Source organism: Callithrix jacchus, chromosome X (genome assembly GCF_049354715.1).
Source record: "Callithrix jacchus isolate 240 chromosome X, calJac240_pri, whole genome shotgun sequence".
NCBI classification, from domain to species: Eukaryota; Metazoa; Chordata; class Mammalia; order Primates; family Cebidae; genus Callithrix; species Callithrix jacchus.
In genome coordinates, this window is record NC_133524.1 from 20,548,383 (window position 1) to 20,569,248 (window position 20,866).

At 42.1% G+C, this 20,866-nt stretch overlaps 1 protein-coding gene across 13 annotated transcripts in view; it reads right to left on the reverse strand.

Moving 5' to 3' along the window:
* MAP7D2 (MAP7 domain containing 2) overlaps nucleotides 1-20,866 on the reverse strand; it is a 109,412-nt gene that overhangs the window by 25,576 nt on the left and 62,970 nt on the right. Inside the window, exons 4-9 of one of the 13 annotated variants that reach the window (XM_078364248.1) lie at nucleotides 19,693-19,804; nucleotides 18,755-18,820; nucleotides 16,149-16,259; nucleotides 14,125-14,244; nucleotides 7,624-7,766; nucleotides 5,604-5,731 (exon numbers count right to left, since the gene is read on the reverse strand). In XM_078364248.1, the coding sequence (XP_078220374.1) occupies nucleotides 5,604-5,731; nucleotides 7,624-7,766; nucleotides 14,125-14,244; nucleotides 16,149-16,259; nucleotides 18,755-18,820; nucleotides 19,693-19,804 (680 nt within the window). Of the gene's footprint in view, nucleotides 1-5,603; nucleotides 5,732-7,623; nucleotides 7,791-14,124; nucleotides 14,245-16,148; nucleotides 16,260-18,754; nucleotides 18,854-19,692; nucleotides 19,805-20,866 lie in introns of all 13 variants that reach the window. The other 12 variants (XM_008989049.5, XM_035289679.3, XM_008989047.5 and 9 more) reach the window with 12 other exon arrangements.

Sequence of the window (20,866 nt, forward strand, 5' to 3'; positions counted from 1 at the left end):
ATAACATGACCTGCCTGGGATTCTGGATGGGGGAGTTCAAAGGGTCTAATTAAGCCCCCTTTCAAAGCCACATCATTTCCAGTGTGTTTTTAAAATCACACACTTGGTCTGCACAGAAGGAATGTCAAAAATATCAGTTTTGGTGGGGGTTTGTTTTGTGTGTGGCACCATTCTAAAAATCAAGTAAGTCTTTCTCTTTTACTATCTTTTTTCAACATTGAGTGTGCAAGAGAATATTTATGCAATATGTAAGATATAAAGAATGATATAAATGGTCAGGTGCAGTGGCTCACAGCTGTAATCATAGCACTTTGAGAGGCCAAGGCAGGTAGATCACTTGAAGTCAGGAGTTCAAAACCAGCCTGGCCAATATGGCCAAGCCCCATCTCTACTAATATATAATAATTAGGAGAGAGATCCAAGATGGCCGACTAGCAGTAGCTCAGGATTGTAGCTCCCAGTGAAAGCGCAGAGAGTGAGTGGACGCCACACTTCCAGATGAATTTTTGTTGCCCACGGACCAGGAGATTCCCAGCGGAGGAGCCCCACGGGTCGCCAGCGTGACTCTTTTGGCCGGCATGGCTGTTTTGCTGGCACCCTGGCGTGGCGGTTCTCAGTGCAGAGTATACGGGACTGGGGGCCCTTTTAGGTGGCGTTTGGAGCTCCGGGAAGGCAGAGTCGCCCATTCAGCTGATTGAAAATGGGACTGAAGCGGGGAGCCAGACTGAGAGATTCCTGGGCAGAAAAGCGCCACAAATCTCAATGCTGCTGTTTCAGCTGGCGCAGTGGGTCACCGCAGGAGAAATTCCCCCACAAAAAAACAGCAATTGGAAGCTCTGAGGATTGAGAGTTTCACAGCAAGCACAGCTGAACCTGGGAAGGTCCAGCTCTGTGGGGAGGGGCGTCCACTGAAGGAAAACTAAGAAACAGAAAAAACATCATCACCAACAAGCTGGACGTACACTCAGAGACCCAATCTGAAAGTCAACAATTACAAAGATGACAGGTGGATAAATCCACAAAGATGGGAAGAAACCAGCGCAAAAAGGATGAAAACACCCGAAATCAGAATGTCTCTCCTCCTACAGGGGATCACAGCGCCTCATCAGCAATGGAACAAGGCCTGATGGAGAATGAGTGTGATGAATTGACAGAATCAGGCTTCAGAAGGTGGATAATAAGAAACTTCTGTGAGCTAAAAGAACATGTTCTAACCCAATGCAAAGAAACTAAGAACCTTGAAAAAAGGTTTGACGAAATGCTAATGAGAATAGACAATTTAGAGAGGAATATAAGTGAATTAATGAAGCTGAAAAACACAATACGAGAACTTCGTGAAGTATGCACGTTTTAACAGTCGAATTGATCAATTAGAAGAAAGGATATCAGATGTTGAAGACCAACTTAATGAAATAAAATGAGAAGACAAGTTAGAGAAAAAAGGGTAAAAAGGAATGAGCAAAGTCTCCAAGAAATATGGGACTATGTGAAAAGACCTAATCTACGTTTGACAGGTGTACCTGAATGTGACGAAGAGAATGAATCCAAGCTGGAAAATATTCTTCAGGTTATTATTCAGGAAAACTTTCCCAACCCAGCAAGGCAGGATAATACTCAACTCCAGGTAATACAGAGAACACCACAAAGACATTCCTCAAGAAGAGCAACCCCAAGGCACATAATCGTTAGATTCACCAGGGTTGAAATGAAGGAGAAGATGCTAAGGGCAGCCAGAGAAAAAGGTCGGGTTACCCACAAAGGGAAGCCTATCAGACTCACAGCAGATCTCTCAGCAGAAACCCTATAAGCCAGGAGAGAGTAGGGGCCAATATTCAACATCCTTAAAGAAAAGAACTTTCAACCCAGAATTTCATATCCAGCCAAACTAAGCTTCGTAAGTGAAGGAAAAATAAATTTTTTTGTGAACAAGCAAGTACTTAGAGATTTCATCACCACCAGGCCTGCTTTACAAGAGCTTCTGAAAGAAGCATTACATATAGAAAGGAGCAACCAGTATCAGCCATTCCAAAAACCTACCAAAAGGTTAAGAGCATCACCATAATGAAGAATCTACATCAACTAATGGGCAAAACAGACAGCTAGCATTAAATGGCAGTATCAAACTCACATATATCAATATCAATCCTAAATTTAAATGGACTAAATCCCCCAATCAAAAGACACAGACAGGCAAATTGGATAAAAAGCCAAAACCCATCGGTACGTTGTATCCAGACCCATCCCACATGCAAGGATACACAAAGACTCAAAACAAAGGGATGGAGGAAGATTTACCAACCAAATGAAGAGAGAGAGAAAAAAAGTAGGTGGTGCAATTCTCGTCTCTGATAAAACAGACTTTAAGGCAACAAAGACAAAAAGAGACAAAGAAGGACATTACATAACGGTAAAAGGATCAATGCAACAAGAAGAGCTAACGATCCTAAATATATATGTACCCAATACAGGAGCACCCAGATACATAAGGCAAGTTCTTAATGACTTACAAAGAGACTTAGATTCCCGCACAATAATAGTGGGAGACTTTAAGACTACATTGTCAATATTAGACAGATCAATGAGACAGAAAATTAACAAGGATATCCAGGACTTGAACTCAGACCGGGAACAAGTAAACTTAATAAATATTTACAGAACTCTCCACCCCAAATCCACAAAACACATTTTTCTCAGTATCGCAACACACCTATTCTAAAAGTGACCACATGATTGGAAGTAAATCACTCCTCAGCAATTGCATAGCATTTCACAGGTTTAAATGAAATATTGGTTGGCTGCTTATTTGTTATTTTCCTCCCTTATTCCTTCCTGTCTCCATTGTTAAGCACATTTATTGGGATAAAAGAGGTTTTTAATACCCATTTTTAGATGGCATTCTAGCCTGGGCAATAGAGCAAGATTCCCGTTCTCTCTCCCTCTTTCTCTTCCTCTTTATTTCTCTCTTTTATTCTTTTTTTCTTTCTTTCTCTCTTTCTTTCTTCTTTTCTTTTTCTTCCTTTCTTTTTTCCTCTTTCAAAAAAAAACCATAAAAAAATATATATATAACAATTAGCCAGATGTGGTGGTATGTGCCTGTAATCCCAGCTACTGAGACTGAGGCAGGAAAATTGCTTGAACCTGTGGGGCAAAGGTTGCAGTGAGCCAAGACTGTGCCACTGCACTCCAGTCTGGGCAACAGAGTGAGACCCTGTCTCCAAAAAAAAAAAAAAGAATGATATAACTAGCCAGGCACAGTGGCTCGCACCTGTAAGCCCAGCACTACTGGCTTCCCTACTTTTGAGGTTTAGGAACTCAGACTGGCTTCCTTGCTCCTCAGCTTGCAGATGGCCTATTGTGGGACTTCACCTTGTGATCATGTAGTTAACACTCCTTAATAAACTCCCCTTCATATATACATCTATCCTATTAGTTCTGTCCCTCTGGAGAATCCTGACTAATACAGGCTGTTTCCCTTTCTCATCATTTGTGTGTTCACTGGAGTAGAACTTTTAATTTCCTTCAATAAATTTTCCTTTGCATTCATGACCTGGCTAACTGGTCCCAGAGGCCTAGCCTTCAGCCCATGTCAGCTTTTGATGTTGACTTCCTCACTAAGCTCAATCATTTCTAGCTTTTTAAAGTGAGAGATGTGTGGCTCTTCCTTTAACCTGGACACTAAGAGGCCTTTGTTGGGTTAATTGGCCTCATTTCAATATTACTGTCTCAGGGAGCAGAGAGATCTGAGGAGAGGGAGACGAGGGAATGACCTGTCAGCGGAGCTGCCAGGACACACAGCTTAAGTTTGCCATCTTATATGGGTGCAATTCATGGCACCCCAAAACAATTATAACAGTAACATCAAAGATCATTGATCACAGATCACCATAATGGATATAATAATAATGTTTGGATATTTTGAGAATTACCAAAAGGTGACACAGAGACAAGAAGTGAGCGCACACTATTGGAAAAATGGCATCGATAGACATGCTCAATGCAGGGTTGCCACAAACCTTCAATTTGTTAAAAAACAAACACACAAAAAATCGGTATGTGTAAAGTGCAAAGTACAACAAAACTAGGTATACCTATAATTCTCATTTCTATAGAAGATACTACCATTTACAATAACAGTGATGAAACCTGCAAGCTAGTATCCCTGCAGGGACCAGAAGTCCAAATTCCAGCGAGAGAGGGTGGAACCTGTAAAAGTCTCAGCATAAACTAGGCTTTTCTTTCTATTAATGTAAATGTCCCAAATTAACACTAGAGTAATGATGCATGGGTGGAAGCTGAAGAAGGTTCAGAAATAAGACAGAGGGAAAGGGATCATGGGGGCCAAATAATAAATTTAAAGAGGAGATAAGATAACAATATCATCGCCAAAGATGGGCAATACTAGCACAGAAAGGTTGCAATGAACTAAAAACAAAGAAAGAAAAGCAGGCTTTTAATTCAGCAATGTGCAATGGATTTTCCTTATGGAGGACAAACACATCAATAGCAGGTATTAGTAGGGTATCAAAACCATAGGGATCTCCAAAAAAATATTAATAGTAGTGAAAAAGTTTGTTAGAAAGCAACATATTGGGAATTTAAGAGCTGATGTCATCTTGAAGTATTTTTGACAAATTTGCAAGTGTTCATTAAATTTGTGTTTTATCTGACATTCTCTGAACTAAACTGATACACTGAATAAGGTTTATATGATTCTCTCCATATAAAAACTTTCCTATTTTCCCAAATTAAATCCTATTTCTCTTTCTTTCTCTGTCCTACTAAAGATGGTTTCCAGTGTCCTACCGGACTGAGTTACTTACTGAGTCACTCTTGTCAGTTACTGTCAGTAAAATATTTTAATGACTTAAGACCTTGGTGGTCACACAGTTATTGTACATTTTTCAGTTACATGGTTTCAACAGTGAGTTTACCCAGCTCCTAACAAAAATTAGCTGCGCATGGTGGTGCACGGTGCATGGCCATGATGGTCCCAGTTACTTGGGAGACTGAGGCAAGGGGATCACCTGAGCCTAGGAGTTGGAGGCTATAGTGTGCTGTGATTATGCCTGTGAACAGTCACTGCACTCCAGGCCTGGGCAACAAAACAATACCCCATCTCTTAAACACACACACACACACACACACACACACACACACACTTGCTTCATGAAAACACTGCTGATCATGGCTGACAAGTTATTACTGTATCTCCATTAAAGAGACAACAAGGTGGGGGAGAAGGGTGAATATGTGAGGAGGAACCCAAGCCCAATGCAATCACTTAAATCCAAATGCAACTGGAGGAAAAAGAAGAATACCAGAAAAGCAAAATGGCATTCATGGACCTAAAGAGAAAATGCTGAATGCATCATCGTGGTAAATAAAAGTCCCAGATGCACTGGGGTCCCTTAGCAAAGAATCTTTCACCCAGAAGATACACAGAGAGTCAAGCCAGTTAACTCCACGGCCAGCATTTCTCTCACTGAGCTCTTCTGGCTGGCCATGCCTTATGGGGAGCAGGAGCTGCAACATGGGATGGCACAAAGCCCTAGCAAACTGACTCACAACAGTCAGACTGTCTGGCAAAGGAGAGAGATGCTTACTTGGATATCACAGGAGAAGATGGTCTCTTAGGAATGCTTCCAGAAAGCTCGCATCTTTTCAGAGGGGACCCAAAATTCACAGTGGAAAGAGGAGTTGCTGTTCGTTGCCCCCGCTTCACCTTCTCCACCTGTAGGGGACATAGGATAGCCACAGTCCATGACTGGCAATACTTCCACAATTTATAAGAATAACTCCCCAGATGGAACAATGCACAGCTTTCAGAGGGATCGATATGAAGCTATAATGCATCACAAACAGGCATCTTTGCAGGGAGGCATGATGAGGTCATCACATTTATATTACCCAGTTAAAAAAAAACAGCCTCAAAGTACAAAGATTTCCTTCTCCTAGTTATCTTTCAAAAAGTTAAGAACAGAACCATATTATAGGGACATGTAGGAACTGAAAAGAGTGCAAAGATGTAAAATCACTACAAAAAATTATAGGTGAGTAAAAATGTGGTTATAACTTCCAAGACAGTGTGAACTGTGGCCCCTGATGGTATACATGGTATAATGGGGTTTGCAACCCCACCCAGTCCTGTAGGTCTTTCCATTACCTCCCTTTGCAGAAAGGAACAGACATCAGTGCCTAGACTGCAGAAAGTGCTCCACAAGGGTTAGCTCTCTTTCCTCCCTATCACACTCTTCTGCAGCAAGCCCTCATCTGGCCCCCACACTCACATCCATCAGTCCCTTTCAACACTAATCCACTGTATAGTAAAATCCAAGAGTCTAAAACAGGTACTTCTAAGACTCACAACAGATTTGAAAATAAAATATGGTATTATAAAATGCAGTAGTTTTAAAATAAGTCCAGACATTATTTGGTATTACTCCCTTCAACAGGTGAGACTTAATTCCTCTTCCCTTGTGTGTGGGTTGATCTTAGTGACTTACTTAAAGGACACTGCAGCGTCCCCCTTGCAATCTCTCTGATAGCTTGCTTGGAGGGAAGCCAGCTGTGGCATCATTTGAACACTCAAGCAGCTTTATGAACAGGCCCATCCAGTGCGGAACTAAGGCCTCCTGCCAACAGCCGTGAATGAGCCATCTCAGAAGAGGCCCAGCCATGCTTTCAGATGATGCAGCCCTGGCCAACATCCTGACCACACCACCTCATGAAAGACCTTGCACCAGAACCACTAAGTCACTCTGAATTTCTGATCCAAAGAACCCATGAGTTAATACATATTTGTTGTTTTAAGCTGCCAAGGTATAAGGTGATTTGCTAAGTAGCAATGGATAACTAACAAAAGTAGTATGGCATGTGTAATTTCTGAATAAATAGACACAACTGTGTATAAATAAATAGACACAACTGTTCAACATTTAATTTACTGAAAGTGCCAGTGTGCCACCAAAAATGTTTAAGCTGGGCATAGTAGCACATGCCTGTAGTCCCAACTACTCAAGAGGCTGAGGCAGGATTACTTGAGCCCAGAAATTCAAGGTCAGCCTGGGCAACAAAGAAAGACCTCATCTCAAAAGAATGTTTAATGATTACTTTTGCAGGTAAAAGTTGACATAGATCCTCAGTTCTAGATAGGTGCACAGGTAGAACTGACCCAGAATCTGATATCCGTAAAGAGGAAGACCAGAGTATTTAGAACATTCCTTCTGACTCCTGTCCTCTGGAGGGCAGGCTGTGACAAGGACAGCATTAAGAATTTGCTCCAAGGTACTAAGACTTAAGAGCATCCAAAAAGTTAAAGGATTTTCACAGGTTGGGTAAAATTTTGAACTAAATCTACCCTTTCCTGCTTTGAGCAGTCCTGGGAGACTGATGGAAACAGAGAGCCCAGGTCAAGCACAGAAGTAATCACACCATCGGACAGAACACAATCTGGAGGAGTGAGTGAGTAGGTGGTTTAAACTTACCAGAGAGGCGGCCAGGTAATCCAAGCACTTTGGAGGCCAAGGCGGGCGGATTACCTGAGGTCGGGAGTTCAAGACCAGCCTGACCAACATGGTGAAACCCATCTTTATTTTAAATAAAAATAAAAAATTATAAACTTACCAGAGAGGCCTCTCCTCCCACAAGGGCTTCTTTCCCAACATCTCCTGTGTCAGATGTAGATGTAGATGTAGATGCAGCTTTCTTCTTCTCAATGTTTCGAGTTGGTGAAGACTTGTAAGAAGGGTTAAGAGAGCCAAGAAGAGCTAAACGAGGACAGACAGGGAATACTAGAAAGTTACAGTATAACAGCCAGAAAGACAGAGAGTACAGATGGGAAAAGTAGAGCAGAGAGATGGGAAGAACACATTTCTATTAAAATATGACCTGGGCAATCAACACCACACTTTTCTGTTGTACACAGGATGGATCCTAAAAAGGCTCCCATACTCAAGTGTCAAGTTTATTCAAGTTAATTTCAGGGGTGAAAAGTCTGTACTTTGGAGCCACAGAGACCTAGCACTGCCACCTAATAGCTGGATCTCCTTGGGCAGGTTACTTAACCTCTCCAAACATCAATTTCCTTGTGCAGAAAAGGGTTAACATAGCAGATCTGACTGCTCTTCTTGGAAAGACCTGATTACATGGGTGGCCCTTGGCTGGCATCTAGGAACTTAGATTTCAGGAGGGTTCCCACCATTAATTGATGGGTGTCTAAACTGTATACAAATAGTATGGTTTATACTAAGCACTTCTTTTCTTGTGGGAGTCTGGAATCTGGGTATGTGCCTGGGAGGGGATGCCTACATAACCAGCTCCCAGTAAAAACCCTGGGCACTGAGTTTCTAGCTAGCTTCCCAGCCTGGCAACATTTCATACATGTTGTCACAATCTATTGGTGGAGGAATTAAGCTTGTCCTGTGTGACTCCACTGGGAGAAGAGTCTTGCAAATCCGCACCTGGTTACCTCTGGACTTAATCCCATTTACTCTTCTATTTCCTAGTTTTTTTCATGTTTCCTCCTGCTATAATAAATCACAGCCATGGGCCAGGCATGGTGGCTCACCTGAGCTTAGGTTGAGACCAGCCTGGGCAACACAGAGAAACATCAGCTCTACAAAAAATACAAAAATTAGCTGGGTATAGGGGCACACATACTCCTGCAGTCCCAGCTACTCTGCAGGCTGAGGTGGGAGGATCGCTTGAGCCTGGAAGGTCAAGGCTGCAGTGAGTCAAGATCATGCCACTACACTCCAACCTAGGTGACAGAGCAAGACCCCATCTCAAAAAAAAAAAAAAAAAAAAGAAAAAAAAAAGCTAAGAAAGAAAAAATAAGTCACAGCCACAAGTGCAACTATGCAGATTCTTCCAAGTTCTCCTAGTCAATTATCACACCTGGGGCGGTCTTGGGGAACCCTGGCACAATGAATGTCAGAAATGGGAATCGCTGGAATGACCCTGATTTGCTGAAATATGGTAAAATCACATTTTGGGAAAAGGACAAAAGGGTGGAGAACAAATCTGTGGTCCCTGGGTGGCTATGAAGTTATCCATAGTATAAAACAGCAGCTGAGCTGTTGTGAGAGGTAAAAGTGACCTATAGAATTTAAAGATGACCGATGCAGTTCCAAGACAGTTGGCTCAATGGATCCCCCTGGCTGCTTTTGGCTGTGTTAGCTAAAGTGAGGGAAAAAGCACAGCCCAGGTGATGCCTTTGGTTTTTGTTTTCTTTTCCAAGTGACAATGGGATATAATTTCCTTACTGTTTGCCAGCAGTGAGTGGGTTGGAATTTAAACTCCAAATACTACAACCAGAACAAGTCTCTATAATAGGTTTTTCTGCTATGGCTTTTGTCTAATGGAGCCTCTGGAAAAAGGGAGATGTGAAAAGATAGGCAATTTCCAGAAAAATACATGCTTTTGGAGTTCTAAAAATCGACTAGGGACCACTATAAACATATAATGTCCTCCATGGGACCCAAAACTATAAAAAGATCCTGGATGCTGCTAGACTGTGTGGGTCACATAAAGTGCCCACAAGACAGGGCTTGTTCTCTGATGGGACCATCAACAATCAAGCTGCTCACTGGCTCTATATTTCTGATGCAGAGTCTGATTATATTCCCAAAAATGATTCCTACAAAGGCTTCAAGTCACATCATAGGCGATGCCACTCTTTCAGCCATCCCTGACAGATTGAACTCCATCCCCCCTGGGGAATGTGTCACTACTGTTAATGTTTTGTGCTTAATTTTCTGGAGTACCTGCAGTATGTAACAGACTGAGATCCTGACTGTATTTTTTCTGCCTTTCTCTCACTATACATGTCAGTAAAGCAATTTGTTAAATGCAGCTGTCACTGGAAAGGGATTGATCTTTTCTAGGCTGCTCACTGGATAAATGATAAAGATGAAAGGGCTCGGAGGTGATACAAACCTACTTTCAAATGTTTTGAAAATTTAGGATTTTAACCTAATACTTACACAATATATCTTTCTGGTTAAGTTGGATAAAAATGGGTTTTAAAAAACGCTTTTGTCCTTTCTTTGAAAGGTCTGGGTGAGAGTAGGGGATGATTAAGAGAATGTAGTTTTGATTATTGAATAGGACATGGAGAAAAACAACAAAATCTAACAGGTGGGGTGATATACGGATAGGGAAGGACAGTTGTGTTCTGTTTTCCATAACTGCTCCTGGAAGCTCTTTCTTCTGTGCTGAAAGCACCTTGGACTCAGACCCATGGCTGAGCCTAGATGGCACATGACAGCATGACTATGAGCTGGCAGGGGTGGGGCCAGTTCCTGCATGTCTCCACAGAACACCTCCAGATTCCATCTGCACTTGCTAGGAAGATGAAGTAGGGTCACTGACAGAACTGTTTGGGACTGATGGCCTCAGACAGCCCCCATAAAACCTGGGACTGAGCTGAATTACCTGCACTGAACTGAGCACCCTGAGGCATGAGGCACCACAGCGGTAGCCACGCTGGAGACTGCCTGACCAATGATACCCTGCTGGTGTACCCTAACATGTTCAACTCCGTTTCCAGGGAACCACATGAGCCCATGGGGATCATACTTCCTGTGTGTGTGATTATCACAACATTGCCTCAGCCCGGGAAGGCATTCAGGTCAGTTTCAACTTACTGGCCAGAGCTGCTCTAGGCTGGAGTTGATGCCACGGGCCAGGTAAAAAGATTCATACAGCAACTAATGGAGGGGGCCATCTGGCTGCCTCAAACAGACCTTTCTGAGGCCAGGTGCAGTGGCTTATGCCTGAAATCCCAGCACTTTGGGAGGCTGAGGTGGGAGGATCGCTTGAGTCCCAGAGTTTGAGACCAACCTGGGCAACACAGGGAGACCCCATCTCTAAAAAAAATATATAGCTAGGTTTGTGGCACACACCTGTAGTTGCAGCTACTCGGGAGGCTTAGATGGGATGATCACATAAGCCCAGGAGGTTAAGGATGCAGTGGGCCATGACCATGCCACTGCACTCCAGCATGGGTAAGAGCAACAGAGCAAGACCTTGTCTTCACAAAAAGAAAAAGAAAAGAAAAGATAGAGAAAAAAGAAAAAGACAGACTTTCTGGTTAATTAGATTTGCTTTAACTGCTAAGTCCAGAACTCCTAAAGGACATAACTGCAGGATGGTCTCACCCCTTGCTGTGTATGGTCCTACTGAAAAATTTTCTGTAAAGACACCTTGGCCGAGAGTCAAGTGGATGAGCTGTGCAAAAACAGTTAACACAGCAGGCCTGACTGCTGTCCCTAGAAAGGCCTACTTACAAGGTTAGCCCTTGGCTGGCACCTGGAAACTTAGATTTTGGGAAGGTCCTCCCTTTAACTGATGAGTGGCTCACTGGGCATAAACAAACAACATGGCGTATATTGAACACCTGCTTTCCTTCTGGGAACCTGGAATTTGGGTATGTGCTGGGCAAGGGGTGCACGTGACCAGCCCCCTGTAAAAACCATGGGCACCGAGTCTCTAAAAAGCTTCCCTGGTTGGCAACATTTCATATTTCATACATGTTGTCACAACTCATTGCTGGGGTGAACGGTGTTCTGAGTGACTCCACTGGAGAGGACTCTGGAAGCTTGTACCTGGTCTTCCCTGGACTTTGTCCCATGTGCCTTTCCCCTTTGCTGCCTTTGCTTACATCCTTTCATTGGGGATCCTGTGAGTCTTTCTAGCAAATAAGTGATCCTGGAGTTGCTCTTAGGGACCCCCCAACATATTCATTATCCTCAAGATGGGGTATTTCCCACTTGCTAGGGTTTTTTGAGATATAACTCACATACCATAAAATTCACCCTTTAAAAAGTATACAGGACAGGCATGGATGGAGGCTCACACATGTAATCCTAGCACTTTGGGAAGCTGAGGCAGATGGGTCGTGCTTGAGCCCAAGAGTTGGAGACCAGCCTGAGCAACAGACAAAGTGAGACCCTGTCCCTACAAAGAATCCAAAAAATTAGCCAGGCATGGTGACATGTGCCTGTAGTCCCAGCTACTTGGGAAGTTGAGGTAAAAGGAAGGCTTGGAGTTCGAGGCTTCGATGAGCTATCACATCACTGCATTCCACTCAGGGCAAAAGAGCAAGACCTTGTCTTTATTTTATATTTATATAAATATAAATATAAATATATTTGTTTTTATATTTATATAAATATAAATATATTTGTATTTATATTTATAATTTATATTTGTGTATATATATTATATATATTTATTATATATATAATACATACATAACTAATAAATATATACACATACATACGCACACACAATTTGAGGTTTTTAGTACATTCACAAGGTTGTGGAACTATAACCACAGTCTACTTCTACAACATTTTCAAGATTCCTCAAAGAAACTATTTGTCCATTAAGCAGTCACTCCCCTTCCCTCCTTCCTCCAGTCTGATAACCACCATCTACTGTCCACAGAGATGGATTTTCCTATTTCAGACATTTCACATAAATAGAAATATACGATTTGTGGCCTTCTGTGACTGGCTTATTTCACTTAGCATAATATTTTCAAGGTTCATCCATCTTGTGGCATGTATCTGTATTTCTTTTTTGAGAAGGAGTCTCACTCTGCCGCCTAGGCTGGAGTGCAGTGGTGTGATCTTAGCTCACTACAGCCTCCACCTCCTGGGCTCAAGTGATTCTCCTATTTCAGCCTCCTCAGTAGCTGCGATTACAGCTGTGTGCCATCACATCCAGCTAATTTTTGTATTTTTAGTAGAGACAGGGTTTGACCATGTTGACCACGCCGGTCTCAAACTCCTTACCTTGGGTGAACCACCCACCTCGGCCTCCCAAAGTGCGGCATTATAGGCGTGAGGCACCGTCACTGGCCTGTATTGCTTTTTACAGCTGATTAGTATTCTTTATGGGTATATCACATTTTGTTTATTCATCCACTGAAGGACATTTGAGTTGTTTCTACTTTGTGGCTATTGTCAATAAGTTTTTGTGCTAACATATGTTTTTATTTTCCTTGGCTGTATACCTAGCAGTGGAATTGCTGGGTCATATGGGAACTCTATGCTTAAGTTTTTGAGGAACTGTCAGGCCGTGTTCCACAGCAGCTGCATCATTTTACATTCCCACCAGCAGTGTGTGAGGGAAGTGTGTCTCCACCTCCTCCCCTTTAAAAAAAATTCTAGTCATCCCAGTGGGTGTGAAGTGGCATCCCACTCTGTTTTTGATTTTCATTTCCCTAATGATTAATGATGTTAAGCATCTTATGTACTTATTAGCTGTCTGTATAACTTATTTGCCTAAACAGTATAACTCTTTGGAAACAACTACAACTAGGCAGAAGTTTTATGTCATTTATGTATCATCACACTGAGTATACTATCTTGGGAATAAAGAGCAGATCTGACCTTAGGTGGACACAGTACTGCTCATTTGCAAACAAAGAGAATGCCAGCCCCCATGAATTGTGACATGATGACTTGATCTGCTTTGACAGAGGCAGGGCTTTGATGGTCTGGCCCAGTGTTACTCAGACTTCAACGTGCAGGTTGGGTGGGGCCTTCTGACCAAGGTCCTAGATGCCGCTGCCATTGCTGGTCCATGGATCACCTTCTGAGTAGTGAGACTCTAGACTGCCATTGAGCTTTTATTCTGTGCTAATCATTGTGTTATCTCATTTGTGTGCACAAATCTCATTTAATCATCACAACAATTTAAAATAGCTCCACCTTATAGATGAGAAAACTGAGGTTTAGAGAAGTTAATTAACTTACCCCAAATGGTGAGGGCTAGTGAATGGCAGAGCTAGCTATGGGACTCCCCAGACTGGTCTACAGGCTATTTTGCCACACCATCTCTTAAGAAAAGTCTACTAACCTTCAGCATTCATGAAGTGGAGTTTTCTTCCCCTAAAATACATGGTCTCACTCATAAAATAATTTACTCACCTCTGTGACACTTAAAAGAAACATGAAACAGCAAAAACAATTGTAGAAGATGTTATTAACCAATGAAGACGTTTCACAAAGCCAGCAAATAGGAAGCAAAATCCAAAAATTCAGGAGTAAATCCTAGGCTGACCAACACCTCTTCGGCCATTTTCCTTGGTGTTACCAGCTTAGCCTCTTTTACCTGAGTCACTGGCCTGCCCAGAGAGCCTGAATGAAGTTCTGCTTCTTGCTAAAGAAGACTGTGTAGGTATCAACAGTCGTGAAAGAATGGCTTCCATTTCACTAAGGTACATGTGATGAGCTGAGGGATGGAATCAAATGAAAATTTTAAAAAGCAAAACTAAAACAAAACAAAATAAAACATTTAAACAACACAATGCATGGTGCAAATTAACTTTTGGGTGGTAGAACAAACGTGGAAAATAAAAATATTTGAACAAAGGATGGATTTGGAGTTCATCGTAGTAAAATACAACAAATAATGTGACCTTTAGAATTTGGGAGAGTGTATTAATTGTCACGAGGTACCAGAATCCATTTGATATGCTACTGCGGTACAGTGACCTATATCAATCAGAGAATTAACCCACCTCCCAGATGTAATATGGACTCAAGAAATCATTTACGGCCATGCATGGTGGCTCATGCTTGGAATCCCAGCACCTTGGGAGGCCAAGGCAGTTGGGTCATTTGAACTCAAGACTTTGAGACCAGCCCGGGCAACATGGCAAAACCTCATCTCTACAAAAAAATAGAAAAAAATTAGCTGGGCATGGTGGCGTGTGCCTGTAGTTCTAGCTCCTCAGGCTGAGGTGAGAGGAGGGCTTGAGCCTGGGAGGCAGAGATTCCAAGTGAGCCAAGACTGTACCACTGCACTCTAGCCTGGGCAACAGAAAGCCTGTCTCAAAAAAAAAAATCCTTTACTCCAAGTAGATCTAACATTGAAAAAAAATTATGCCTACAAAACACTTGTATTAGATCCTCTGCTAAGAAAGATTTCATAACATACTGATTTTTAAATGAAATGTCATCCTGTAATAGTATAAAAATACATATTTTCATACCTTTTCCATGTCAATAAGGGCAAAAATTAGGTGACAGGCACAAAAATACAAACAGCCAACTATCAGCTTTAATGGAAGACAGTAGTATTCATAATCTAGAAGTCAATGACCAAAATATTTAGATCATTTTTGAATGTATTATATATGGCAATGAATTAATTTTTCTCTCACTCTGTATTCAGCTCTTCATCACTCGCAGGTTCTTGGTGCTTACCACGAACTGCATCACAGATCAGTAGCGTTATGAACCTTATAGGGTCTCTGACACACATAACACGCCTCTGGGATAGAGGTACAAGGTCAATGTCAGTGGAAACAACCAGGAAGGCACACCAGCCTCTGCCAAGTTGCAACCAGCCTTCTGCTCTGCCCTTGATGGTAACTTGTACTAAACACTCCACTGACACCTGACACTTCTTCAGTGTTGCTTTAAAATAGACATTTAGTGCACGGAGAGCTTTCCTTGCTTCCTTAACCTGTATGCTCTGAAAGGTATAAACTCAGACTTTCAGTGACTTATCTGAGCCTCTGTGAGGATGCAGACCATGTTAAATCTACTCAGGTTCTGGAACTGGCACACATCCTATGCATATCCTCTCCCAACTCAAAACAGAGTGCCCATCCTTTTCCTCTTTTGGAGGCCTTATTAGTTCTGTGCTTCTCTTTTCATCTACAAAATGGGCAGGCCTATAAACCACAAATGACCGCGGAGCCCCACTGTTTCACATATCTAAGCCTCCCATGTAACTATAGCTTATCAATTCTGCTCTTTCTGGCTAATCAACTGTATTTCATCATTGACCAGACAGTTACTTTAATGGTCGCATCTGCCCACTGGTTAATTAATTCCTGAGGAGGATAACTCCTACATGCAACGTAGAAAACAGAACAGTCTCTTTCAGACTGGGAGACTGTATTAATTCCTGCCTCTATTTAACAATAACCTGGCTCTAAAGAGCCATGCCATGTTCCAAAGTCTCTCTGACAAGGCCCTAGGGCTCCCACATTCAGACCACAAGACTAGGACACAAAGATGGTATCTGCAGAAGGCTCAAGAGGAGGTTCTCACAAAGACCAATGTTAAGATGCTCACATCAGAAAATAAACAAACTGGAGAGACCAAGTCTACATGTTCACTTGCCTCGGTCTGGGGAATGCGATATTGCCACAGTGGATGAAGACAGGCGTTTACTCATGGGAGGCTCCGTCGGCTTTGGCAAATTCATAGTTGATGTTGAAAGTTTGTCACATGCTGCAGAGAAATGCATTAAAGACATTGGTATTCATCACACTACTGTAGAACCGAGAAACACATATCCCAAAGTGTCCTTCCTGTCCTCATCCACACACCTCCTAAATGCTGTGGCACAGTATGCTCTGCTTTCATCATCCTGGCATCTCATTATCCTAATCTGGAAATGCCCAGGCTACAGCAGCCCTTGGTCTGCAGCAATATCTCTGCAATTTCTTCACTCTGTTGTCATCTTCAATTTCAAACGTTCAACCTCACTCAACTGTTCAACTAAAGCCATGTTAATCCCACCAACAAATCATTTTCTTTTGTCTAGGGCTTTCTGTGTATGCTTACATCACAGGAAAACAAAACCAACCTGGACCCAGAGACAAATCACCACTGGAAAACGTCCTATGGTCTGACTGTCACTGCTTGCTGAAACCGATACTTTTCTGAAGACTATCTGAAGCTCAGGTTGGAGAGAAATGAAATCTGCCCTCTCGGAGTTGTATTTCAATGCAGAATGGCCTCTTTAGTAGTTGGTTTCTCTCTTACTTAGTAAGAGACAGATCAAAATGGTCCTTTCACAAATACTTTAACTTTTTGAGGTTAGGATTTTAACAGGAGACCCTGAGTTTACTGTTCTTATGTTCCAGTCATTATTTCAGACTGGTCTCTAAACTTAACCATCAGAGCAAACAGAGAGATGCTGACAGTGCCCTGCCAAGCTATGTTGGAGCCTGAGGCCAAAGGAAAAAAGTGTGCTCTTGGTTGTAGAAAAAGCAAACTCATCAATAATATTTCCAAAATCTATTCCTCTGCTCATCTTGTTTTCACATGAGAGAACTGCCATGTTCTATAATTGCTGCTGACCAAATGACAATCTTAAATAATTTTTAATTAACTTAAGCTGAAGTAAAGTATAATAAATTTGGTTTGGGTAGAAATAAAATATTTAAAATTGAAATAATGTTGTGAGTTTTAATACTCCTACTTTTTATTTTTTCCATATTTTAAGCTACTTTAATGTTTTGACAAAATTAAACATTAGAAATTACATAAAACCCTGTATATAGGAATGCACATTTTCCTTTTTGTTTCAGGCTCTGATATGGCTCAGCCCTGGTCTTTAGAAATGTGCTGTTTTGTTTACTATGGATTATTTTGCATTCATTTTGATTTTTAAAAAAATACCACATTAAGATATTATTTGATCTTGATTACTGAGATTTTTGGCATTCCCTTAAAATGTATGCTCTAGTCAATTACTGTACCCATTTCACCCTGGCCCTGGCCCTGGGTGCTGATTCCCAGTGGGTGATTACTCCACTCTCCCTGCACCTTTCTTTCCCCCCCTACCTTTTTTTTTTTTTTTTGAGATGGAGTCTCACTCTGTTGCCCAGGCTAGAGTGCAGTGGCATAATCTCAGCTCACTGCAACCACTGCCTTCCAGGTTCAAGCAATTCTCCTGCCTCAGGCTCCTGAGTAGCTGGGGCTACAGGCACTCGCCACCACATCCGGCTAATTTCTGTATTTTTAGTAGAGGCAGGGTTTCACTACGCTGGCCAGGCTGGTCTCAAACTAGTGACATCAAGTCATTCACTTGCCTCGGCCTCCCAAAGTGCTTGGATCACAGGCGTGAGCCACCATGCCCGGCTTCCCTATACCTTTCTTAGAGGGAAGGCCAGTGCCCACACTAGAGGTAACTCTGCCTGTGCAGCAAAATTACTGTTACAAAGCACCACCGGGAAGGATTATTCATTGTCAAAGGAATGTCAGAAACCAAGGGTATTGATTCCTACTGCTAATATGACCTTCTGCATTGCTGGTAAATACTGCTTCCCTTATATATATATATATATATATATTTTTTTTTGCCAGTTGAAGATGGAATGAATTTCTAAAGCCATTATTAAGTGGGAACAAAGTTTTGCTAGTTCTATTCTTGATCTAGACCATAGGAGTTTCCCAGGCCTGTATACAAAACAGAGAGCCGATTAGACAAAGAGATAAAATCAAGCACAAAGCCTAAGTATCTAATTATTTGGATTCCCAGTATTAGCACTGATAAACTCCCTACCACTCCCTCTCAAACACCTCTCCAGGAATGTACCACTTTAACACCAAGACCAAGTTTTCCATTCAGAACTCTGGGTGATTACAGGTTTGGTAACCAGAAGTAATCAGAATGCCCTGCTACTTAATGTCTACAACAGATGATGAATGAGATCGTTAAAAATCTGAATGTGCAAAAATCAAACACTGACAAGATTTTCAAGGCAGACATTAGTGAGTCGAGGATGAAATGTCTCCAGGGCACTAAGATGTAAGGCATGCACTGCTCTACAATGACAGAGGAATAAAGAAATATGGACATGTCATTCACGTTGCTAGAAAGAAAAGTTGTAACAGGCCAGACTAAGAAATCAATTGTAAAAGTGTCTGACACAGAAATGGTGATGGAGGAGAACAGTTATTACAAAATGCTATGGCACAGTGATGCTCAGATATACCGTTGGTGGACTCGGCAGCTGTGGCAGTGGTCCCTGCATCCGGAGGGAGGGTGCTGGCTGCTAAACCTAGAGGAGGGGGTGGGGTATTTTCTGATTCACCTACACAGCAAAAAATCAGAGCAAAGAGAGGTAAAAGAAAAAAGTCCCAATTTCTTGTTGCTTCTTAGTTTCTAATTAGGAAATTAGAAAAAGTAATTGAATCAGGTTGTCGACTTTTCAAAAAAGAAAAAAAAAGTTTATTTACTGCCCAAAGGTTAAAAGCACAATAGAGCAAAGTCAAGAAGTAGCCTATAAACTCAAATCTATTTGCTCTCAGATAGAGCTAGTACACACCTCCTGCATAATAGAATGTTAAGATTGCTGAAATGTAGTGAAACACCGAAAAAGAAGAAAAAGCCATCCAGAGACTAGTAACAATCCATACATAAAATTACACATTTGAAAATTTAAAGATGAATATGAACTGGTAACAAAATAAATAAGTCACCTTGAAATAAATTAGAAAAAGCAACAAAAATTTTAAATGAGGCAGGGAAAAGGTCCTCATTTTGGAGGGTAACTGCCACTCTGCTTTTCCTGAGCAGTGACTGGAGCCTCCTGCCGTTTCCCTCCCCTGAAGTCAGACCACCCCTGGGCTTGCCAACTGGGCCCGGCTCACTGGGCTATGTGTTGAAAGTCTTTCCTTTTGCTCTCCCTCAAAGCCTAGTTTTTGTGTCAACTGCTGTTTGCTTTCAAGAAGAATGCATAGATCCGCTTCATAACAAATGCATGCATAGGAATCTTGGCAGTTTTAAACATCACATCTGAAAGTGGTGTCTCGGAAAAGCTGTGCAAAGCATCCCCCAGATCCTGGAGGCACCCAGCGGTGCCCATGATCCCCTGCCCGCTCCATGATTTCCCACCTGGGACCTGAAATACAGGTGCAGCCCTATACTCACCATCACGTCCTCCGGGTCCCATGGGCAGTGATGCTCCCCACGAATACTTCTTCTTTAGCTCTAGCTGCTGTGAGCGCTCCAGGGACCTGCGCATCATTGCCTCCAGCCGTTCCTACACAGTTCATGTAAGGCAAGTGTTAACAAGATTAACTACCAAGCCCCACCACACTGCCTGCTGCCTTAGAGCACGGTGTGAGTCACCAAATGTGCCTTTCTGTGCTCCGCATCTAAAACCCAGGCATATGTGCTGTCTCTGCCACACCAGCGTGTTCTGAGTAGGTGGAGAGTAAACAATGCGGCTAGGCTAGCACTGGCTCTCAACCCCAACACTGCTCGTCCTGTCCCCTCCCCTCCCTGGGGAGAAGCTGTCCTAGGAATAATGCCCAATAAGCATTAACTCCTTGAGGCCTATCTCAAGCCATTTTGCCCTATCCAGAAGGAGAGCTGGAATTCTCTAGAACCAACAGCACCCTTTCTAGTTAAAAGCATAAAACATTTTGCTTTGAGAAAATTTTAATGCAAATATAATTTGAGTTTGGGGGTGATACATGACACTGAGAGCTATTTTGCAAAGCTGTATTTTCATCTTAGAACTTCTTAACAGGGAACCAATTGTTTTATATAGTGTGACACTTTTCTGCTATACAGTAATCTGGGGATAACATTGCATATTTCAAATTTTTAAAGATGCAAGAGTATAGAACCTTCTGGCCACAAAATAAAGCATCCATGCATTCCCAGAGTTAGGTAGGCGGAGGGGTCAGGGAGGCAAACCCAATAATTTTTAATCAGAGAAAAACAACCATTAAACTTCGGCTTCTCTCCTAACAGTATTTGTCTCCTGTAAAACACTCTCCTGTATTACCCAAATTGTTACTTTCATAAAGTTGTCCTTGGTGCTGCATTGAAGGTGCTCTGATTCTGCACTTCCCACCACCTCCATGACACTGCAAATACCAATTCCTCTCCCTACCTCTCCTGGAGAAGGCCTGAGCTAGCACTTATAATGAAACCCTTTAGCCCTCATAAAACCCAACTCTGAGGTGCTCTAGGAACTGGGCTAATTGTAGCCTGACTCCAAAACAAAAAGATACAATTGTCTCATGGCTTAAAAAACACACACAAGCAAAATTAATTTAGGACAGCACCAACTGAGTAATCATGACTTAAAAGA